Below are 22420 nucleotides of genomic sequence, written 5' to 3'. Positions count from 1 at the left end.
CCGCGGCCTCGTGGCTGCGGATCAGCACCTGGGGCACAGGCGACCCCTCGCCGGTCGTCGGCGAGGATGACCCCCGTACCGCACCCTCGAGGGTGGGATTCGCCGATGACCCCGCTACGGCCCCCGGCTCCTCTGGCGCCACGGTTGCTCCCTCTTCCTCGTCCCACAGGTAGAACGGTAGGGGGCTCGCGCCCTCCCCGTCCCCCCTCGGCGTGCGGTCCTCGGCATCCGAGGCCTCCTCCGAGTCCTCCTCCTCGTCCTCCTCCGAGGACTCAGGTGTGGCGGGTCGCGGCTTCCCCTCCGCCCGAGCGAGCTGGCGCGCCTTGTCGTGCGCCGCCTTCCTTTTCCTCTTCCTCTCGGCCTTGGCCTCCACCGCGTCCTTCCACCTCTTCATCTTCTCCGCGTGGAGGCGATTGATCAGGCGCTGTTCTGAGACCGGAGGCCTCGAGGTGCCGCATCTCAAACCCTGTACAATACACACAGATGGGTCAGGAAAGGGGAACTACACGATGCACGACGAGTTCGAAGCCAAAACTCACCAGGGAAATATACCCCGGCTCGGGACGCATCTTGATCCTCCAAAGATCCGCGGGATCTTGGGGAAACTCCGCCACCGCATACTTCGCCCTTCGGGCGGCGATGGTGTGGGAGAGAAGCTTGCTCGACGTCCTCGAGCCCTCGACCTTGCTCCCGGGGATGAGCCGGTAAATCGGCAGGGCCCTCTCCACAAGAGGGATCACCCTCTGCCGGTGAAAGTTCGCGATGACGTCCGCCGCTGTCAATCCCTTCCTCGCCAAACGCGCCAGCGCATCGGTAAGGCCCTCGAGCCTGGCTTGTTGGGCTGGGGGCGACACCCCCAGTCCCACTTCGCCGGACGCTCCCGAAGAACCTTGTTAGTAAACGCCGGGAGCGCGCCGCTGAAGTTTCGAAGGTAGAACCACCATCGGCTCCACCCGGAGTTGTTTGTCGTCATCTTGCTTGTGATGTAAAGGTTCCGCCAGTTCGGGCGGACGTGGAACGTCAAGCCACCGGCGCGCGCGAACCACCTTGGCTGGTTCCGCGTGTTCTCGACGAAGAGCTCGCCGTGGAACAGGTGGATCCAGACATCCCAGTGGACGTCGATGCCGAGGTACCCCTCGCAGACGGCGACGAAGACCGCCGCCTGCGAGATGGAGTTGGGGCTGAAATTGTGCAGCTCCACTCCGTAGTACTCGCACAGCGCCCTCATAAACTTGCTGGCGGGGACGCCGAAGCCCCGTTCGTGGAGGCGCACGAAGCTCACAACATAGCCCTGCGGGGGCTCCGGCTCAGACTCGTCCGGGTGCGGGGAAATCCACGCCGGCGCCCCCGCGTCGGGGTTCCGCGGCAGCAGCCGATCGGCGACCAGCTGCTCCAGCACCGCGACGGTGGCGGAGGACTTCCCCCATGGCAAGGGCTCCTGGATATCCGACATCTCCGAGAGTCGAGGGGGGATGGAAAAAGGAAGGCTCCGAAATGGCTAAGTCTCTTCCTCTCTCTTTCTCTTTCTCCTTTTCTCCTCCTCGCTCTAGGCTATGGGTTCAGGAGGCGACGGAGGCGGAGAAGGCGAAGGCGAAGCGGGACGAAGGCAAATGGCCAGGTGAACCCAAAACATCCCCTTCTTCTCCGTATTTATTTACCACAGGGGGCGCACCCACAGCCATGGCCCATATCTACCGCATTCAATGCGGTAGATTTTGATATCACTGATGGGTGGGCCCCACAACCATGGAGTTTCCCACGCGCGCACGCAGCGATAAATGTGGCACGGTAACCGGCGGGCGCGACGCGACTGTTGTGTTATCCCATCCGTCAGCCGCCTCCCACGCCGCTCCGTCTGCCCGAGGCCGACGCCTGAAAAGGCGCGCCCACGTCGCACCACACGAATCGGGCCACGTTCGCCCACCACCAGCGGAAGACCCGCGCGCACGACTTGCGACTCTGCGTTTCAAACCAAGACGGAATATTCCTTCAGGGGTCTCTTTACCCTCGAAGGAATCGCATTTCGAGGCCTTACTAATCAAGGGATCGAAGCCTGGCCCTTCAGGGGGTTCGACAGGCGCCCCAGATCACCAGAGTCAGGGACTGCAGGGATGTGCCGTACAAGCTACTCTCGAACGCGGAGTTCGAGACATCCTACGCAGTGTTCAAGGCCAGTCGAGGGTGCCTAGAAGGGGGATCCCATCGAGGGAGAGCGTCGAGCCCTCGGACCCTATCGAATGGGTCCGAGCCCCGCCTAGTGAACCCTCGCAAGCGCTTTATGAGACGTGTCTATGGACCACGAGCCGACCCCTATCGAACGGGGCACGGACATCCACTTGAACAACCCGCTAATAGCTCACTGAAGCAGCCATAGCTCGCGGCCCGGGCATGGGTAGCATGGTGCGCTTCACCCCTCCTCCCTGCGGAAGGGCGACGAGGGTCGTAATTAAAGTCGAGGGTTTCCCCTGAACGCCTTCACACGGGCCTAGGCTCGGGGGCTCCTCGCACACCACGGTTCAAAACCACACCCTCGAATAAATCGATAACCATCACTTATGAAGCTCCGCGCGTAAACCGAACCCACCGCTATTAGCGTACGTCCCCCTAACGGCTAAAGCTGAACGCCAGATCGCCGAACCAGCACTAAGAGTGCCGAGGCCGGCTGAAAAAGTGCCGATGCCGGCTGAAAAGACGCTGGACGGCCATCCCAGTAAAGCTACCCAGTGGGACGACGTTTGTAGCCCTTGGACGAGCACAAACGCTCCTCCAAGGCCTCGGGGGCTACACCCGCGGGTGCGCTGACGCGCCCCCGCGAAGGAGACTTCACACATATTCGAGGGTCGTAACTCTATGTACACCCCTATACCCTCGGTAATCCTCCCCGCAGAGGAGAAAGGGGACTTTATTGCTCAATGCAAGTAAAGATTACAAAGGGTCACCGGCGCGAAGCCATCGAAAGATACAAACACCTTGCCACCTATGTGGCAATTTTCCCTGTCTTGGGGAGGAGCGAGCGACGAAGAAAGGCACCAAGCCCCTAGTTGACGCAGTGGCGAGGCTGCTAGGGATGCGAGAAGCGGCCCCCAGACCTCACGGGTCCAGCGGGACGCTCTCCTCGCAAGCCTTCTTCTAGCGTCTCCTCCACCGAAGACCATGCGGGGGGTCAAGCTGGCGGACAGCGCCCTCCGCACCGTCTCCCCGAGAGCAACCTTGTCACCGGGGGGACGATGTGAAAAACAGCCGCCGAACCTAGCGCCAGCGCCCCGGTCAGGCGTCTCCATCCCCCTTCAGGCCAGGGGACATCGCAAGAGCAGGACCCCACGGGCCCAATGCTCTTCTACTGATCCCACTGAAGCTGAGGGATGGTGCGCACGCCCACTCCGGTCTTCCCCAACCGCTCGCAAGCATTCTTCTAGCGCCAAAAGCCTAAAAAAGCCAGGCCACCCCATCTGGGGGGCGGTCACAAAAAGGCAAAGGAAACATTACAAGAATTGGGCAATGCTGGAAGAAAGAGCTGGGAGGTTGGAGAGGAAAGGGAACCCCACGATCCCTATTTATAGCTGCGCCGGGCGTAAAGCTTCAAGCCTGTCGAAGAGCGGTGGCTTGTATCGCCCGTGACGACACAGCGCACCACGAGCAAAAGATATCCTCGGCCCCCGCGCCGAGACACGACCAAACGAAATAAAGCGGAGCTGGGCTCCTGGACGCTGAGCGGCACAGCGACGGCTCAGGCCGACCGCCCTCGAACGGAGCGCCACAAAGCAACCAGGAATGCTAGGGCCAAGGCCGTGCGCGCGGGACAGCTCGGTGAAAGCACCAGCTGCCAAGCAGCGGGTGCCGCCGTCGCCCTGGCCCCCCCTCATCACACGGACACGTTTCGTCCTCCAAACAAACAAACAAAAGGGCACGTGCCTCGAGCACCCTGCCCGCAGGCGCCCTACCCCGTCTGACGAGTTGTCACATCCGCGGAGCCGGCGCCCAGGCGCGCCTGGCGGGGGCACGGCAGTCTCTGATCACATCGAAGGAGAAATCGCCGAAATACCCTTTGGCCGAATCCCTTGACTCGACCAAAGCCTCGGGGCTACTGTCGGGTGCCACAATTAGGGACACCCTAATTGAGGTACTAAAACCACTTTCAAAAACACAAACATATGTTAAGGCAACTGGGCCCACGAAGGCCCACGGCCTATTTCTCCCTCAGAGGAAAGGAAAGGACTCAAAGAAGTCCAGCATGTGGCCCAGCCACATCCCCCTCGGGCAAGTGGCCAATCTCCGCCTCGCTCGAGGGCCCCTCTCAGGCCCACCGAACAAACTCCGCCCCGCTCGAGGGTAGCGGATCTACCCTCGGGCGGGTCACTCATCTCCGCCTCGCTCGAGGGCTCCCCTCGGGACCCTCGACCGCGCAATCGCATTTCCGCCTCGCTCGAGGACAGCGGACCTGCCCTCGAGCGGGTGGCCAATCTCCGCCTCGCTCGAGGCCATCTCTCGGCACAAGGGACAAATGGCCCCGCCGCCCAACCGACCGCCGTACAAAGGCATTAAAGGCCAGCTACTCCACCACGGCTCAAAGGACGGGCGGCGTCAGACTGCCACTCCCGCAGTGGATGTGGCCGGCGTCCCGTCCACTGACCCCGGTCACCGCTCTGCCACCCCAGCCGCTGTAGCAGCCCTGTGGAGCATTCAACGCGGTACAAGACAAGTTGGCGCCGCCCCCGTTACTATTCCGCCGACATCAACCATCCGAACTCACCTCCCGCAGGGGAAGGGGTCTGGTGATGGCACGTGTCCTCCCGAGAGGGGCACTCTGCATGCGTGGGCAGGGCCCCGGACCTCTCTCTTGTGGGGTCCGGGACTTTCATGCGCCCCCGGACCTTCTAGTACGCACGCTCGCACCCCGACCAGGGGGTCCGGGACCGTCCCACGCCATTACTACCGCTGGGACACTGCGGGACGACCGGCACAATCTTTGCAGGGCCAGGGACGGAGCCCAGGACGACAGCGACGCGCGCCGCCTTCCCACAGTACACTTTCTACAGTGCTCGATCACTGTACCCGCGATTCAGGGGAAAACGACGACTTCCGCGCCCCTACACTCATGTACGCCGCCCCTCCTTACAACTATAAAAGGAGAGGGTGGGCTTCCTTTTGGAGGGGCTGATCGACTCTCTCCAATCAAAGGTTGGAAGTAAGTTCTCTGAACTCCCCCTCAGAGGACTCTCAGCACGACTGAGCACTCATCTCAACCAACTCCACCTCTAGCAGAGACTTGGGAGCTTCTCTCCCTCTCTCGCCTCGCTTGTATCCCCTACTACGAGCGCTTCGGGTGCAAGATAATACAGTGCCCTCGCACACCCCCTTTGCTGGACGTACGGCCGCGCGGCCGGAACCAGGATAAAACCGTGCGTTACTGTGGTTGCCTCTTGCATCAGCATCTGGGACGAGGAAACACGCAGTATTTACTAGTTGGGATTCAGGCCCCACGGGTCGGAACACCGACAGGTGGTAAATGACTTTAAAATTTAGCATAGATAATCTAAGAGATGGACACTAAAAGAACTAGGGTCTAATGTTATACAATGTTGAGCTAAAAATATAAAGACCAAATTAAATTGTGAAGAGACTACTAGGATCACGCCTAGTTACATTTGGGCCGCCGGTTAGGAACAAGGGAGTTAGTTAATAATTATTGATCTAATGAGCTTGATCATGATGGATGCGGAAAAATTTGAGGGTCCAAACAAATGGGGCCCTGTGCGGCCGCATGGGCCGCATGCCCCTCCATCTGGGCCTGCGAACCAGATGAGCCGCCTGCTCGCGAGCTTGAAGCTGCCATGGCACCGGCGCTGGCGCTGCCTTCCCTCCCCCGCCGCCGGTGCTCCCTTACCTCCTCCTATCTTCTCCCGCGCAAAATGCCTCCCAGCCCGCGCTTTTCCCTCCCATCCCGCTAAAATTGAGGGGGACGGCACGAAATCGACTGCCAGCCCAAGCTGACAAGCGGGCCTGGACACCACTGTGTAAGCTAATCCAGTGTGGAGTGCCAGGTGGGCAATATTGGGGTGCAAAACCACCCTAGGGGTTAAGTGTCCGGTTTCGAATAGTTCAAGGTGCACAACAAACGGTTTTTGAGATCGAGGGGTTATGTGTACCACTATCCATAGGTCAGGGCATTATATATACTTTTTCCTTCACAAAACCCATGCTAATGATGTTCACATGCCCATTATCTTTATGCAGATCTGCCAGACGCAGATCTGTAGCCATAACCCTCCTAACCTTTATGTGGCGCAACGGGGAAAGAGAAGCTGCTTGAACGGAGCGTGCACGCTAGCAGCTGAGCAGCACCGTAGGCGTCGGGGCGAGCAGCCTGCTGCCTAACGCGCGGCGGCGCGAGGGGAAGCGGTTCCTCTGCATTACTGCAAAATGGGACTCGCTTCTATTGACATATGGAACTCACTGCACCAGGATCCACAAGTCAGTGGGATTAGTTCTCTGTAGCAGGCTCGTCCAGCGCGAGGACGACGGCGGCTCCAGTGCGCAGGCCGGCGCAGCAGCTGCCCAGCCAGCGCTCGCGAGCGGCAGCGCGTGCGAGCGCACGTGCCCTCGCGCGGCCGAGCAGGCCAGCAGGCCGGGGACGAAGCCCAGGAGGGGAGGGCAGGCGCGATCAGCCAACGAGGGGCAGTGCCGCAGTGCAGGAGCGCGGTTTTTTTATTTATATATTTTATTTTTTTTAACAAAAATATATTTTCGTTTTCGAAATTTACAGAAATATACCCCGGCCGCCCCGCTGCCGGGCGGCTGGGACCTGATCGCCCCGCTGCGGGGCGGTAGGGGATTTGTGCAAAAAATTTTATAAAAATATTTACGCGCAGGTCCCTGGGGGCCGGTCGCCCGGCTGCGGGGCGGCCGGCCCCCAAGCCGCCCATCAGCGGGGCGGCCGGCCCCCAGGCCGCCCATCAGCGGGGCGACCGGCTCTGAACTGCCCAGCGCCCAGGCCGTCAGTCATGGTGTGGCGGGAGGTCAGCCCCACCACGAAGCCACCGCACGTGAACTCGGTGACCTGCAGATACACATGTAGTATGTAGTGTAGAATTACGTACGATTGTTGCTCTCGACAAGCTAATTACCATGCAAGTGTGGGCAAATCTCATAGTTAGTCATGGACATCATGATTTGAGTATTTGACCCTTGTATCCTTGAGCCTCGACCTCAACGACAGTGGCTCCAATGCTACAGCTACTGGATCAGGTAGCAAAGTCGCATGAAACAGTAGTATCCACTATGATCTCCGCTGGCAGCACGAGCACTAATCGACTCGACGGCCTAACGACCGTTCAACAACCATTTATTTTACGGCAACCGAGACAAAGTTCTGACCTCCATTTATTTCACAGCTTCGTGGTGAGGCTGACCTCCAGCCACACCATCACTGACGGCGAGGGCGCTGGGCAGTTCAGAGCCGGTCGCCCCGCTGATGGCCGGCCACCCCGCTGACGGGCGACCGACTTCCAGAGACATGCGTGTAAATATTTTTGTAAAATATTTTGCACAAAAACCCCTACTGCCCCACAGCGGGGCGACCAGGTCCGGCCGCCCGGCAGTGGGACGGCCGGAGTATATTCCTGTAAATTTCGAAAACGAATATATATTTTTATAAAAAATAAAAATATAAAATATAAAAAATAAAAAAACCGCTGCAGGAGCTGCGCACGCGGCCCAAGGGCAGTTTGCCCACGCACGCTGGTGGCAGCCCAACACAGTAACAGCAAGAAAGCACAGTGAGCTCTGTTTTGTTTTCGGTTGCTCTCCCATTTATCTATTTACTGTATCTTGTTTAAGCTACTTAATTAGTATTTGTTGCCACTGATGCCTCATGTTAATTTTCTTGCTTAATTGACTTGTGTTAATTAGATCTATTTGTTAGTCTTTGCATGCTTAGTCAAGTATTTATTCTTGCTAATCTTTACTAGATCTTTGCGTGCGTAATTGATCGAGGTTGACTAGTGCTAGTCTTTTTTGCGAGACCTGTGATCAGCTTTTTGGATAAGCTTTGCTTCGGCTTGAATTTGAGATGTGTTAATTATTTTTGAGTCATCGCATGCTTGATCAAGTGAAGTTTTCGTTGTATCTTTTGCTCCAGTTATTTAGTTCTCACTTCCTTCTGTTTAGTGTCGAGCTTTCGACGTTTTGGTTAATCTGTTAGATGAGTCAAGGGCCTATTGGGCCTTAGCCCATTAGGGTTAATTAGTCGCTTGCTTAGGGGTTAAGTAAACCTCTCTATATAAGGAGAGGAGATGTATCAATCTAATCAAGCAAGAGATTAGAAGGAAATCCCTTCTCTCTTACCGGCCGTGGGCGAAGCCCCGCGGCCGGCGTTCCCAGCGCCCCCAACCCTAGCCGCCGCCATTCGCATCTCGTGAACAGTGCCGCGGTACTGTAGCACCGCGGGTACTGTAGCACGCACATCGCTGCTGTCCCCCAATCCTCTCGATCCAACACCGACCATAACATCTGGTATCAGATTCAGGTCCGATCCCCTGCGTCGCCCGCCATGGTCGGCGTGATCATCGGTCATCTCACCGGGATGGTGGAGGCAATGACTCGCAAGGCTGCAGCCCTTGAGGAACGCCTCATAGCTCTGGTGGAGAGGTTGCCTCATACTCCACTTCCATGGTCGCCACCCACGCCGGTGTGGCCGCCGACGGCGCCCCTGGCACCGGTCGCGTGGCCGCCCTCGACACCCGTATGGTCGCCGCCGTCACTGCCCGTCTGGTCACCGCTGCCGCCGCCCGTGTGCCCGCCACCATCCACACTCGGGTGGCCGTCGACGGTGGCCCTTGCGCCGGGTGAGTGCCTGCCGCCTTCCCCCATCGCGGCGACTTCGCACGAGTTGCCGGCCACACCGCCGTCGTCTCCTTGCGGCGGCCCGATCCAGCCACTTCTCGAAGGGGGGAGCGAGCCGTCGATGCAGATTGGGCTTGTAGCCGCTTCCGCGGTTGAATCCACTGCGTCCAAGCCGGAGGACGCCGCACAGATCGGGGCTGGTGGGGAAGACCTCAGCCTCCAGCTCCCACATCTCCTGGGCGGCAGCACGGCCCCCCTCCATGACGGCGCTGGCCTGATGTTCCTTCTCCTCGGGGGCAGGGGCAGCGAGCCAGAAGTGGGAGAGAAGAGCTACGGAGCCATAACGCCCTGTGCACATGGTGGTGCCCAACGTTTGGACTGGAGCACTGCTCACGTGATTGCTGTGGTGGGTGCAGCTCCTGAGATGGCCACTCTCCTTCCCCTTGCTGCATGTGGATGGGGCCCTCCAAGTGGTGACCAAGCTTCCAAATGGGTGCAGTTTCAGCCGCCTAGTGCTCCTCCAGTCCACGCACTGTCTAGCGCCACCGCTTTTCGCTACCGGCCAACGCGAGGACGTCTCCGCTGGTTGCAGTCCCGATTAATTCCAGGTGGCCGTACCTACGCACCCCTCTCGTTCCGATGGTCTCCATGGGATCCAGGCGGCGACATACGTGCAGATCCAGCACGCGGAGGGTGTCCGCCTTATCTTCAGGAGTCAAAAATAAAGAGTAGCAGTTTATTTACAATAAGCCGAGATGTAAAAGGCTTGTTCTTAGGTTTTCGGTTTGCGTCTAGTGGAGTCATCGTTAGCGTCATTGTTAGGTTGCAGCTCGAGGACGAGCTGCATGTCCAGGTGGGGTGTAGTGTTAGATGAGTCAAGGGCCTATTGGGCCTTAGCCCATTAGGGTTAATTAGTCGCTTGCTTAGGGGTTAAGTAAACCTTTCTATATAAGGAGAGGAGATGTATCAATCTAATCAAGCAAGAGATTAGAAGGAAATCCCTTCTCTCTTACCGGCCGTGGGCGAAGCCCCGCGGCCGGCGTTCCCAGCGCCCCCAACCCTAGCCGCCGCCATTCGCATCTCGTGAACAGTGCCCGCGGTACTGTAGCACCGCGGGTACTGTAGCACGCACATGGCTGCTATCCCCCAACCCTCTCGATCCAACACCGACCATAACATAATCTCTGCTTCCTCTTTGCATCGAGCTTTTCCTAACCGTTTTTAGGGTAAGTTCATCATGAGTTGGCTTGTGTCACTTTAGCGGTTAGAAGAGGAGCGTGTGGAATTGAATTCGGGACATAGGCCTTATTCTCATCAAGGGGAATTTCAGGAGATCAGAGGGGGTCTGTCAGTGGAGGCAATTGTGGAATACCTAAAACTTTGGAACAGACTTTCAGTCCGTTCAGCTGCAGAACGGCGCGTCTAACAAAATTATCTGGCGCTGGACTTCCTCTGGTGAGTATTCTGAAAAATCGGCATACAACATGTTGCACAAGGATCCATTCCACTGCATGGCCACAAGCTTATCTGGAAAGCTTGGACGCCGCTGAAAGTAAAACTCTTCCTCTGGCTCGCATTCAAGAGACGGCACTGGACTGCGGACCGGCACAAAATACCAAATCCTACGTTGTTTTTCCTGTGAACCAAAGGAAATGGCCTGAACCAATGCAACAGAAATGAAGAAATATCTACTGCTTGGATAGGAAAAGGCTGTATATAGCATGGCATTGCCGGGTCCGGGGTGATCCCCTGCACCGGCACCGTACATCACAAAGACATTCTTTCACAGTAGACATCACAACATACAATTTCATCACAAGATCATTGTTGTTGTGATCTTTATTTGCAACAACGATAACTGTTACACAGATTGTAAAGCATATTCTTTACGACGGGTCTTGATGCTGGTAGGACGTGGGAATGGTACGGTGAACCTGGAGTCCCGGCACTCAGCATCCGTGCTTCATGATCGAGCTAACTGTTGGGATCCGACAAGTGACTTTAGAATGAGAAAGAGAGCAAGCTAAGTGAGCAAATGATCAAAAGTCCTATCCTCCAGGCCCTAGGGCTCTATTTACAGGGGGGAGGCTTTGTTTATATTTACTAGAACACTCGGAGCGCGACCAACCATTTGAACAATCAAATGTCAGTAATTATAAGATAATAAAAAGTAGCGATCAAAGTAGGTAATACGAAAGCATCATATTTAGCAGCAATCACATCATCAATATGTTAATATAGGTGTCTATCCGACATTTGAATCATAAATATTACAACACATCCGAGCACGAAGCTATCTTAGCCATCAGGAGTCTGTCCGGCATCTGAATAATAAATATTACAAGACATACAAGCACCAGGCTCTTCTATGCATCATGTATTTATCCGGCATCTCAATCATGAACATCACAATACATCCGATCATCATGGTTACATCCAAGCACAAATTTATCCTCTCATCAGGATATAGGTGTCTACCTGGCATTTGGAGCAGCAATATTATATCACATCCGAGCACCATAAATCAGCATGCAACAAGTAGTATGCATAGCTACCAAACAACCTAGCTAGTAGCTTTGGTACATAGTTTGCGAGCTGAGGTCGATGTAGACTCCAAATCCCATGCATCGGACTGTTCTTGTCGGAGACAAGGGGCACACAAAAGCCGTCCGCAACTGGTAGAGACAAAATCAAAATGAGCTTCACTATGCATCCTTGCTTGGATTGCAAAACGATAAGAATTTAATGTCTAGCATGTGTTGGAGATGTAATAGCAGCTTCCAAATGATCCGCTACTTGGATGGTTTCTAAAATAGAATGGTAGGTTGCTAATTTAAAAAAGACCAACAAAATAAGTCCAAATGATCCGCTACTTGGATGGTTTCTAAAAATAGAATGATAGGTTGCTAATTAAAAAAAAAGACCAACAAAATAGGACTGGAGTCCTGTGCTTGTTTTGATTTTACTTCTCATAAAAATTCCACATTATGCTTAGTTAGAAATTCGAAAGGAATAGTGGAGGGACAAACTCAATGAGACTGTTTCAATTTTAGGCTGGTTTATTCGTGATATATGCATGGATGCTGCTAATCTATATAGCAGACATTTCACTTCTAAAGCTTTTAGAAATTCGAAAGGAATAGAGAAGGGACAAACTCACCCTGAGAGATGCTGCTGGTCAAAGTCAAACCGAAGAATACTGCTGCAGGTATAAGAAAAGGGAATGACTCTATGACAATCGAGTAAAAATTGTCTTACTATCAGTCAATTCTTCAATGCAATGAAATGATGGCACCTGGGATTGGCCAGTTGGCGAATCCGAGTGAGGAGAAACTAAAAATCATTCGGTTTGCCTAATCAAACACCAGCAGGGAAAATCGACTGGAAACTGCAATTGCCTCAGCCGAATAATTGGAAAAAGATATAAACAGAAACCAAAGTACCAATCGTATCATAGATGTCACTTCAGTTACTAAAGAATGACCACCAAGCAAAAGGTACAAGAATGGTCAGGTCTATAATCACATGTAATCACAAATAACAAATTGATCATGCCTTTTTTTGAAACCCAAGGCAGAAACAGACGCTTTTCACTGACATATACGCATATACACTTAACCCTACAAATGCATATGCATCCTACAAATAGAGCATCTCTAAAAGATTGAGCTGTCAGATCTTGAGATTTACAAAGTCACTACACGTGTCTCGTTGTTAACGGATATGTTGCTTACAACAAAAGAATATCACAATTAATTCTTAGAATAAAATCTAGGAAAAAAGCAAACACCCATGCTAAATCGACAGCTCAAACATGAAACATAACGAACTAAGCTATGCCAACCTCCAAAAAGGAGGGCCGGGTGTCGGTGTTTTACCGCCAAGCCCACCGAGGGATACCCCCGAGGTGGTAGATTGTAGGCAGTGACTCGCCAAGATCTGAACGCGATGGTGCAAGGAACATAAAGCTTTAGATAGTTTCGGGCCGCCGAGAGCATAATACTCTATATCCTGTGTGGTGGTTTGTATTGCCTTAGATGTAGATGATCTTTTGGAGGGATCTCCGCCCGCCCTTATATAGTCTGGGGGACAGGATTACATGGAAATCCTAGCCGAATAGTAGCTCAAAGTCCTACTCGAGCCCGGCCCAGTACTTTCCTCGTATGTCGACTAGTCCTACGCCTAATCAGATAGTTACAAGAGGATAAGGTACATGCCATGTGATATCCCTTATTCTAGAATATTCTACGCCCCGGGTCTGACAAGCCCCCGAGGTCTTCATAGTCAGGTACTGCAGGCGTTGAGTACCTCTGAAGGCGTCTTCGAGTGCTTCGAGTGCCTCCGGAATCCTCCAAGTGCTCCATCGAGTGCTTCGAGTAGTTTTCCGAGTACTTTTTTAGCTGCATCGAAGCTATGAGGTGCTCAAACCCCGAATCATCTTTTATATGGTGTGCGATGAACTCACGCTCCATATGGAGCAGCCCCCGAGCCTTAGGTTGAATCACAGAATCAAGCTGAGGGTCAAATCTGTTTTCCAAGATTATCTTCCAAATATTACTTGCCTTTCAAATTTATTTGAAAAATAAGCCATTTATGCCACGTGTCTCGAAGCCCCCGAGCCTTGAATCCGAATCCCAAAAATTTGGAATAAAGGATCCAAAGTCGTGGCACGGAATTTTCAAACTTATTTCGATGGTAGAAATGGGTAAATTGATTCTCAAATCTTGAACCCACTTTTTTCGGAATAAAATCCTAGAAAAAGTAAGTAAACAGATAACATTATCGAAAATCCCAAAATTACCGCACAAAAATAAATTTTAACTGGTGTGTGACTCTTCAACTTTCGAGTATTTACAAAATTGCCATCCGCTACTTTATTTACCCGCGCGGATAAAGTTAGGGTTTTTACCCTTTTCTCTTCACTCCATCACAGCCGCCGCCTCACGAAAACTGAAACCTTACTCTAGCTCTCGCTCATTTCTCGCCCATTTCCAATCTCCCAATTGACTAGACCTGACGGTCTCGAGTACAAATCCATCAGCCCCCAAGTGTACGCGCGAGAAGCGACTAGCAGCTTTCTGAATGGCGCCCAAGAAATCAGCAAGCAAGGGGAAAGGCAAAGTGGGCGAAAGCAGTGATGCGACACTTGATGATGGTTGGAGAGTAAGTGCTCAAAATCCCACATCCTTTCCCTTGTCAATGAGTGCATCCTGCAGCCTCGGGAAATAGTGCAGCGGCGATATGCGCTAGGTCAAAACTGCCCATACGAAGAAACAAATGAAACCATCACCTTTTCTGCCTTTGTTGAGCGCGGTTTTGCAATTCGTTCTAGCGATTTCTTTCGCAGTCTTCTCTTCCGCTGGGGGATCCAAGCGCATCACTTGACCCCAAACTCTGTTCTTCACATCTCAATCTTTTCGCATCTCTGCGAAGCTTTTCTTGAGATCGAACCCCATTTTGATCTATTCTAGCACCTTTTTCATTTGGGACCTCAACCTAGCGCCAACAACATAGCCGAAGTCGGAGGAGCTGGCTTGCAGTTGCATCAGGGGATGGACAAGAAGTATATTCCATATGCTCTATCCAAGAAGGTGATCGACTGGAAGGCTGGTTGGTTTTATATTGGAAATCATGCTCCAGAGCTGCCCAAGAGAACCCCAGGACCTCCAAAAATCCGTCCGGAATGGAACTCGAATGGTCGGAATCTAAATCAGATTAATAAGCTGCTGGAGAATTTCAAAGATCTGAAAGAGGAACATCTGACCGGAGCATCCGTTGTTTTCTCTTGGATTTCCCGGCGAGTGCAACCTCTTCAGAAGTGCAATAGCTTCGGCTTTAGTACAAAGGGACAAAAGATCCTTCCCGCTTCACATCCGAGAAGATTACTAAGGATGAGGCGATGCGTCGAGTATGTCGGGTACTTGATGGGGTTCATGGGGTTTCAGTTCTTCCAGAGAGGTTCAACATCAAGTATAGTCCCAGAGAGGTAGGAAAAAAGTAATTGACTAGTGTATAATCGAACACTGTCCAATGTAGATCTAAATCTGTATTCTTTGTCGTGTAGATTGATAGAAATATCTATCAGAGTAGTCCTCCGATGCCTGAAGTTACTGTTCCCACATCTCTTCTTTCAAGTGCGCATAAAAAACTTATCCACATGTTAGCCAATCATGAATCAAATGCTGATGCTGTATCGACTTTATCTGCTGCAAGCGTGGAAGAAGATACAGGAGCAGGCCATAGGAATCAAACTCCAAGGCTTGAGGAGAATCCAGGGACTGAAAACCCTGAGGTTCACAATCGGTGCTCCAAAAGAGCAAGGCACCTGATGCACCTAGAGGAACTAGGTAAATTCTGGCATTTTCATTGAATTTACCAAAACTGTTCTACGATCATAGGCCTTATCAAGTTGTTCTTGTTTTTCTCTTGCTCTGTTTTCACTTCCAGTCTGAGGCAGATAAGACAAAGGATTGAGGAAGCCAGGATCGAGACTGAGACCATCCTGCCGGAACCAAGTTCTTCGACAAGTGGAAGAATAGGAGCACCTTTAGTACCCGAAAGGAGTACCAGCCCTCCATCGTCGGGACAGTCCACGTCCGCGAGTGGTGCGACCATCGCCTCGACTTGGCAAGAGACACCAACAGGGGAACGGCTAGCAACCTCCGCTGGGGAAAAAGCAGTTTCGAGTGCTTTGGTAGCTATTGCAATTCCAAAGTTACTCAAGGCAAGGAAACTGCCAGTGAAGAGGTCGAGCTAATAAGTCGTCCTTGCTTTTTCTGACTCTTCTGTTGCTTCGATTCATCGCTTTTGCTTATGCGAGTAGTTGCATTTGCTATGTTGTATTTAGCAAAGCAGCCGATCTGGGTCTGGGTGATCTTACTCCGGCCACCACTACGCCAGCCCCCGAGCCCCTCCCAGCTAGGCTGATGCCGACGATAGAGCCCCAAACTAAAGCTAGTCGGGATCTTCTTGGGGTCTCTACTAAGGAGGTTCCTACGGGTGGGGCCAAGGAGAGTGATCAGAGAAGAGCAATGGCAACACCTAATAGAACTGACTCTCCAATTACAGTCGGTGCAACAGGGTTCGAAACAGGTGAGCCAATTATGTCGCCTTGTTGCACCCATCTCCCGATAACTCGATTTGTCAATACTGATAAAGTAGTGGATATAGTCCTGCAGCAACCAGCAAGCGAAGAATGAAGTGCCGCAGGAGCTGGTGAAGATCCAGAGCATCTGCCAACGATGGAGTATGCAGCCCCGAGTGACCTTGGGGAGGCTGTACCTCTATCAGCAGATGAGCTGAAGTTATTCCATAATAATATAAAAGGATGCCAGATGTCTTTAACTGTAAGTTACTTGATCGAGTACTTATCTCTATTGTTGACTGGTTATCTTATGTGCCTTCTGTATGCAGCAACTAGCCGACCAAGCAGCTGCCAGGTCCTTTGAACTGAAAGGAGTTGAGGAAGAACTGCAGTTGGTGGTCAACAAGGAGAAGCAGCTGGACGCCAAGATGCAAGAAGTCGCTGCCCTCCAAATTGAGCTTGAAAAGGTCAAGCAGCACTCTGCCCAGGAGAACGATCTCGTGAAAAGGAATTAACAGATCTTGCTAAGGACAAGAAGGCTCTCAAGGAGAGAAACAAGTCACTGCAAGAGAAGAATAAATCGATTGCCAAGAATCATAGAGGTAACTCCCTGAGCCTGGGAATACATGATTGTAGGCGAGTAGAATTCTTTCCATTTACTCTGATACTTATACTTTGTCCTAATCACAGAGCTCAAAAAGTTGTTAGTAACTAAAGATGAACTGGTAACTAACTTAAAGAATCTTGTGTATCATCGCACAGATGATGTCGAAAGGTTGACCAAGATGAAAAATGATGCTGATGTACAACTGGTGCAATGCATGCAACAAATTAAAGACTTGGCAGCTGAAAAGGATCTCCATGAAAAGGAACTTGCAGAGTTGAGGACAGTTGCCCAGGTTGTGGTGGACATGGTTGACCTAGTCGAGGATGGGGTAGCCACGAGTAGATCTTTGGTGGTGTGACTTCGCGAAGCTCCACAGAAGATTACCAGCTATCTATATGAGACGACAAAGCAATATGTGCGACATGTCCTAGGACTCGTGAAGTCCTGCTGGCTTGCTGCGAATCTTGCTCCACTTGGCGAGGGCCTGAGAAACCACACGATCTAGCCCATGCCTTCGACTCTGCAGAACAGAGAAAGGTTAGGAACACGAGGTGGTTGGTTAGGCATGAGGGCCTAGGAAACCACTTGATCTATCCTGTGCCTTTGACTCTATGGAATAGAGAAAGGTTAGGAACACGAGGTGGTTGGTAGGGTAAACACCCTATTAGGCACGAGGTCTTAGGAAACCACTCAATCTATCCATTGCCTTTGACTCTGCAGAATAGAGAAAGGTTAGGAACATGAGGTGGTTTGTCCTTTACAAGGACATGGGCTAATCATTCTTGACTGCCGGATAGGCACGAGGGCCATTGAATAGTCGAAGTAGTTTTTGAGTTGCAAAGGAACTCGACGGGAGTAGATAAGTGTAGGCCATATTGTAACAGTACTGGGAAAGCAGTCATTTTGCGACGAATATCAACTCTTTAATAGTATAAGATATAAAAGGGTAAGAGCCCTGCTTTTTGAAAAAAGACTCTTACATATGACCTACCACTTGTTTAGAGTTATATGCACTAAACAATGGTTACTTTATGTAAAGTAATAAAGCATATAGTAAGGTAAAAATTGATGTGTCTTCACTCCTAGGGAGGATCATGGCGTGGACCATTGTCCAAAGGAGGCGCTCCAAGGGCCATACGCAAGGTACGACATTCGAATTTGGAGTGCTTGCTCTTTGGATGCCACTTGCAACGCTACTGAAGGATTTGCCTGAAACGATCTTGAGCAAGATCTTCTTTCTCGAGTTGTTGTTCGTGGGGGATCGGCTGGTAGCCATACTAGTATGCAAACGCTTTCGTGGTGGATTTGAGTAATCACCAGGGATGCGATAGTTGGATGTGGGGTTGTAAACCTCCATATCCTCCCATTCCTGCCTTTTGGAGATGATTACATTGCGTGCGTCGCGGCCGATGTTGATGATGTTACGGAGATTGCTATTGGAGTAGTCGTATAAATTGCCACCCTTGTCTTGATGACGTTGTGTCACGCGGTGGCGCCGTATGACCCTTTTCTGGTTGTGAATTCTCCTACACTCCCTTTGGGTGTCATCCTCATTATCTTCTAGAGAAACGGTAATGGTGACACTTGGAGGAGCAGGAGGAAGATTGTAGTTGACGCTGGTTTTGATCTCCGTCTTTGTTGTTGTCGTAGTTGCGTCCATTTTTATGTCAGAGAGGAATTCATCATAATCACTCGAGTTGTAGTCAGCGAGGTCGACACATTCCATGGGATCATCATCTGATTCATGGACCTTGCTGATGCGCACCACACCATGAGAACTTCTCGACAGATGTCTTTGATGGTTGGAGTTTCTTCTTCTTCTAGCGGCGTCCTTCTTAGAAGGGAAGCTCGTCGCTCTGGAAGGTAGGGCTCTTGAGAGTTTGATGGGTTTGCTTCTCTTTCCAATGCATGCTTCTGCCTTGAGGGATTGGTTTTATAACCAAAGTCGAAACAGAGTCGGGATGGATTGGGTTTCCGCTTTCCGGACCCAAATCGACCCAATCGGAGGTGGGGGCCCTTTCCTTGTCTCCTCTTCCAAGTAGGATTTCATTATCCAAATCTTCTTCTGAGTCGGAGGAGAATCGGGCATCTGAATCCTGTCGGTGAGGGGCCACAGGGTAGGACAATCCGTGGGAGGATCGGAGAGTATTTTTTCTGGACTGGGGTGAATCTAGAATTAGGAGTCCCATCTCCACCGGCAAAGCCATGTCATTCATCCATTGCTGGTAGCTGTTCACATTGAATTGCTGCCTAGGTTAATTGACACGATATGGGGAATTTGGGGTGCATAATCCCTCCATAAACTCATCAATATCCCAGGACCATTGCTCATCATCTTCAAATGGTTCCAGGTGGTTGAGTTCTCCCTTGAAGCTGTTGACCCAATTGGTCCCAAAGAGGGTGTTGCCGGAACGAGCAAGTCATGAGCTAATCTCCTTGGGTTTCCAATGGATCTTTTGACTAGTCACAGTGTCAGAATTCTTTGTTGGAGTAACAAGTTGAGCCAATTTAATATAGTCAATGAGGGAGGAATCGACCCGATCTAGCCGAGACAAGATGTCGCCCGTCCGATCGAGTTGTGGGCTGGGCTCCTCAGGCTTTTGATGGGTTCCTTCCTAAAGGGTGAATTTTGCTAGTGCAATGCATTCTGCAATGTTGCGCGAAATGCAATCCTCACTATTGATTAGATCAGCATTGTCTATCCTTAGGCGTGGGATCGACTTAAGTTCCTTGATGTAATTGGCCAGTATCTTGGGAAGTGGGAATTCATCGAGGTTGGTGGGGACCGGAGTGCTATTTGAGAGGTTCTCGAATTGCTCATCTGGTTGTAAGTAGGTATCGAAGATGGGGGTCTCCCGGCCAATGGTGGCTCCCTGCTCATCTGATTCCGGGCAGGTATCGAAGATGGGGACCTCCCGGCCAATGGAGGCTCCCTACTCATCCGATTCCGGGTATGTATCAAAGATGGGGGCCTCCCGGCCAATGGTGGCTCCTTGCTCGTCCGATTCTGAGAAGGTATCAAAGATGGGGGCCTCCTGGCCAATGGTGACTCCCTGCTCGTCCGATTCCGGGCAGGTATCGAAGATGGGGGCCTCCCGGCCAATGGAGGCTCCCTGCTCATCCGATTCCAAGCAGGTATCAAAGATGGGGGCCTCCCGGCCAATGGAGGCTCCCTGTTCATCCGATTCCAAGCAGGTATCAAAGATGGGGGCCTCCCAGCCAATGGTGGCTCCCTCTCTCTATTTTTCAGTAGTTGGTCCAAATCCTCCTCCAGCTCGGAGAGGGATTTGGATTGGGCTGAAGGTACATTGAAAACAGACAGTTTTCGGCTTTGTTACTGAGGTGGGAGAACGAGATCTCGTCGAGCTGGTCGATGAACTCGTCGATACTGCTACGGCAGGTTGTCGCAGATACTTCCGGCTCCTTGGGATCGGTCAGGTGGCTGTTGAAACCACCTGAATTGTTGGCGGCGCAGGCCCAGGAGACAAAAATGAATGTGGTGCCCTCGTTGGGCACGTCGCTGGTGAAGTTGAACATGGCCATCGAGCTCTTACAGTGAACGTCAGTGAAATCCCCTATACTTGGCGTGCCATCTGTCGGTGTTTTACCGCCAAGCACACCGAGGGATACCCCTGAGGTGGTAGGTTTTAGGCAAGGACTCGTCGAGATCTGAACGTGATGGTGCAAGGAACACAAAGCTTTAGACAGTTTTGGGCCGTCGAGAGCATAATATCCTACATCCTGTGTGGTTATTTGTATTGTCTTAGATGTAGATGATCTTTTCGAGGGGTCCCTGCCCGCCCTTATATAGTCTCGGGGGACATGATTACATAGAAATCCTAGCCGAATACTAGCTCAGAGTTCTACTCGAGCCTGGTCGAGTAGTTTCCTTGTATGTCGACTAGTCCTACACCTAATCGGGTAGTTATAGGAGGATAAGGTATATGTCATGTGATATCACTTATTCTAGAATATTCTATGCTCCGGGTCTGACAAGCTCCCAAGCTCTTCGTAGTCGAGTACTGCAGGTGTTCAGTACCTCTGAAGGCATCTTCGAGTGTTTCGAGTGCCTCTGGAATCCTCCAAGTGCTTGATCGAGTGCTTCGAGTAAATAATATGGAGGCCATCAGCTGTGTGAAAATGGTAATCCATCGAGTACTTCATATTTTTGAACAAAAATAATAAAACAGTAATATGAGACCAGTAGTGTAAAATTGCTAAGATAAGATCAATATGGAAATATTTACATAAAACCTAGAATTATTACACGACAATTCAGTTTCAAAATGGATTAAAAATAAAATCTATTGATTGGAAATTGACAAAACAAGAACAACAAAAAACCCCTTCTCTGAGACTTTCCTTTAGTGAAACTCTTTTTTTTAAAAAATGAACATAACAATCTCGGGTATGAATATGAAGATGACATGAAGTGCATGAAGAGACTTACGGGAACAGCGGTGAACAAAAAATAACTAATACATATGGCTGGACTGTTTGTGAGTGTGCATGCCAAGCGCCGAAGCGAGTAGCAGGAGCATCTGCTGACCCCCGCAACATTTCCACGCGGCACTATGGCCAGATCCCCGCGATGACCACATGAGTGTTAGGGGCTGCTTGGCGGCATTCCACTCTAAAACAAAGTGCTTCGCTCCAGGAAATCCACTCCATCTTCCGGCTCCACTTTATCATTTTTTTCTATCCTGTTTGGCTCCACTCCACTCCACCAATCCTTATGGACCCATACTGTCATAGAGTGGTAGGTTTCTTCCTCAGTACGTGCTGCAGGAGCTACTTTTTGGAGCTGCCGCGGCAACGAGACCCGAGTGCGGCGGCGGCAGGACCCAAGGACGGCGGCGGCGGCGCGACCGAGGACGGTGGTGGCACCGCCGGAGCAGCTCCCGCGCGCCGCCGGAGTAGCTCCCGCGCTTGAGGACTCGCAAATCTCCGACTGCCTCAAGGAGGCTGGCGTGTCCGCGGCGTGGGTGCGCGCTGAGCTCGAGAAGCTTCACGGCGGGGAGGACCACCTCATGGAGCAGGCCTGGAAGCTGGACCCGGTCATCAGCCGCGACGAGGAGATCCGCCACGTGGTGCACATCCTAAACAGGCATCATCCAGGGCCGGACTTCCATGGCGGCGGCAGCGGGACTCCGGGGCGGCAGCAAGATCTCCAGGCGGCGGCAGCGGTGGGACTCTGGGGCAGCGGCTCCGGGAAAGGTGGAGTGCGTGTTTTGCAATGGGCAGGGTCGTGGGGAGGACCGGTCAGCGCAAGAATAGGCCGAGGGAAGCATTTTTTCTATGTAACCGATGGTATGGTGGGTAATTTCCCCCAACTCTACCAGCTCCAAGATTTGGTGTAGCACCTGAGGAGCTTCACAAAAAAAGGTGGAGTGGAGTTGATTGAGGTGTTTGAGCATCTTTTTTATAGAGTAGAGCTAAATTTGGTGGAGTATAGTACTCTCAAACACCCTTAGGCCTCGAGCCCACACTGCTAGGGATCACATTGGAAGCCAGAATTACATGGTGCTGCAAAAAAACGAGTGACAAAGAAAAACAATATTCACTCGAGCGATCGTGAGAAATTACGTAAGAAAAAGAACCCTGGACCCCGCCGGCCAGCAACACGGGGCTTCGCATGCCGCGTGTCAGTAGCCGCCGTCCACCCCACCGGCCACTCCACCAAATAGGGATGGCAATTTTACCCGCCGGTACCCGATTCAATGGGTGAGGTTATGTGTACAAAATTTTACCCGCGCATACGGGTTTGGGTATAAAATTTTACCCGCGGGTACAGCACGGGTAAGAATCATTACCCGCGGGTACCCGTTGGGTACCCGAAATATAATAACCTAGTGAACTCCTTTATTCTCTTATGTCTCATTTTTTGC

General features: G+C 51.9%; 1 protein-coding gene and 1 long non-coding RNA gene across 2 annotated transcripts; one reads left to right on the top strand and one right to left on the bottom strand.

Annotated features, from left to right (window-relative positions):
• Positions 1 to 6922: 6922 nt before the first annotated feature.
• LOC120713241 (glycine-rich cell wall structural protein 1.8-like) lies at positions 6923 to 8868 on the bottom strand. Its single transcript, XM_039999234.1, has 2 exons — positions 8659 to 8868; positions 6923 to 7057 (listed from the first exon to the last, which is right to left on the bottom strand). The coding sequence occupies exons 1-2, from the start codon at positions 8866 to 8868 to the stop codon at positions 6923 to 6925; spliced, it is 345 nt and encodes a 114-aa protein (XP_039855168.1).
• A 4952-nt stretch (positions 8869 to 13820) lies between these two features.
• On the top strand, positions 13821 to 17431 carry LOC120713923. Its single transcript, XR_005691321.1, has 4 exons — positions 13821 to 15188; positions 15289 to 15933; positions 16012 to 16527; positions 16688 to 17431. It is a non-coding gene; the product is annotated as an uncharacterized LOC120713923 (long non-coding RNA).
• The last annotated feature ends 4989 nt before the right edge of the window (positions 17432 to 22420 follow it).

This window comes from Panicum virgatum, chromosome 6K (genome assembly GCF_016808335.1).
Source record: "Panicum virgatum strain AP13 chromosome 6K, P.virgatum_v5, whole genome shotgun sequence".
Lineage (NCBI taxonomy): Eukaryota > Viridiplantae > Streptophyta > Magnoliopsida > Poales > Poaceae > Panicum > Panicum virgatum.
This window is presented reverse-complemented; position numbering and strand designations above follow the sequence as displayed.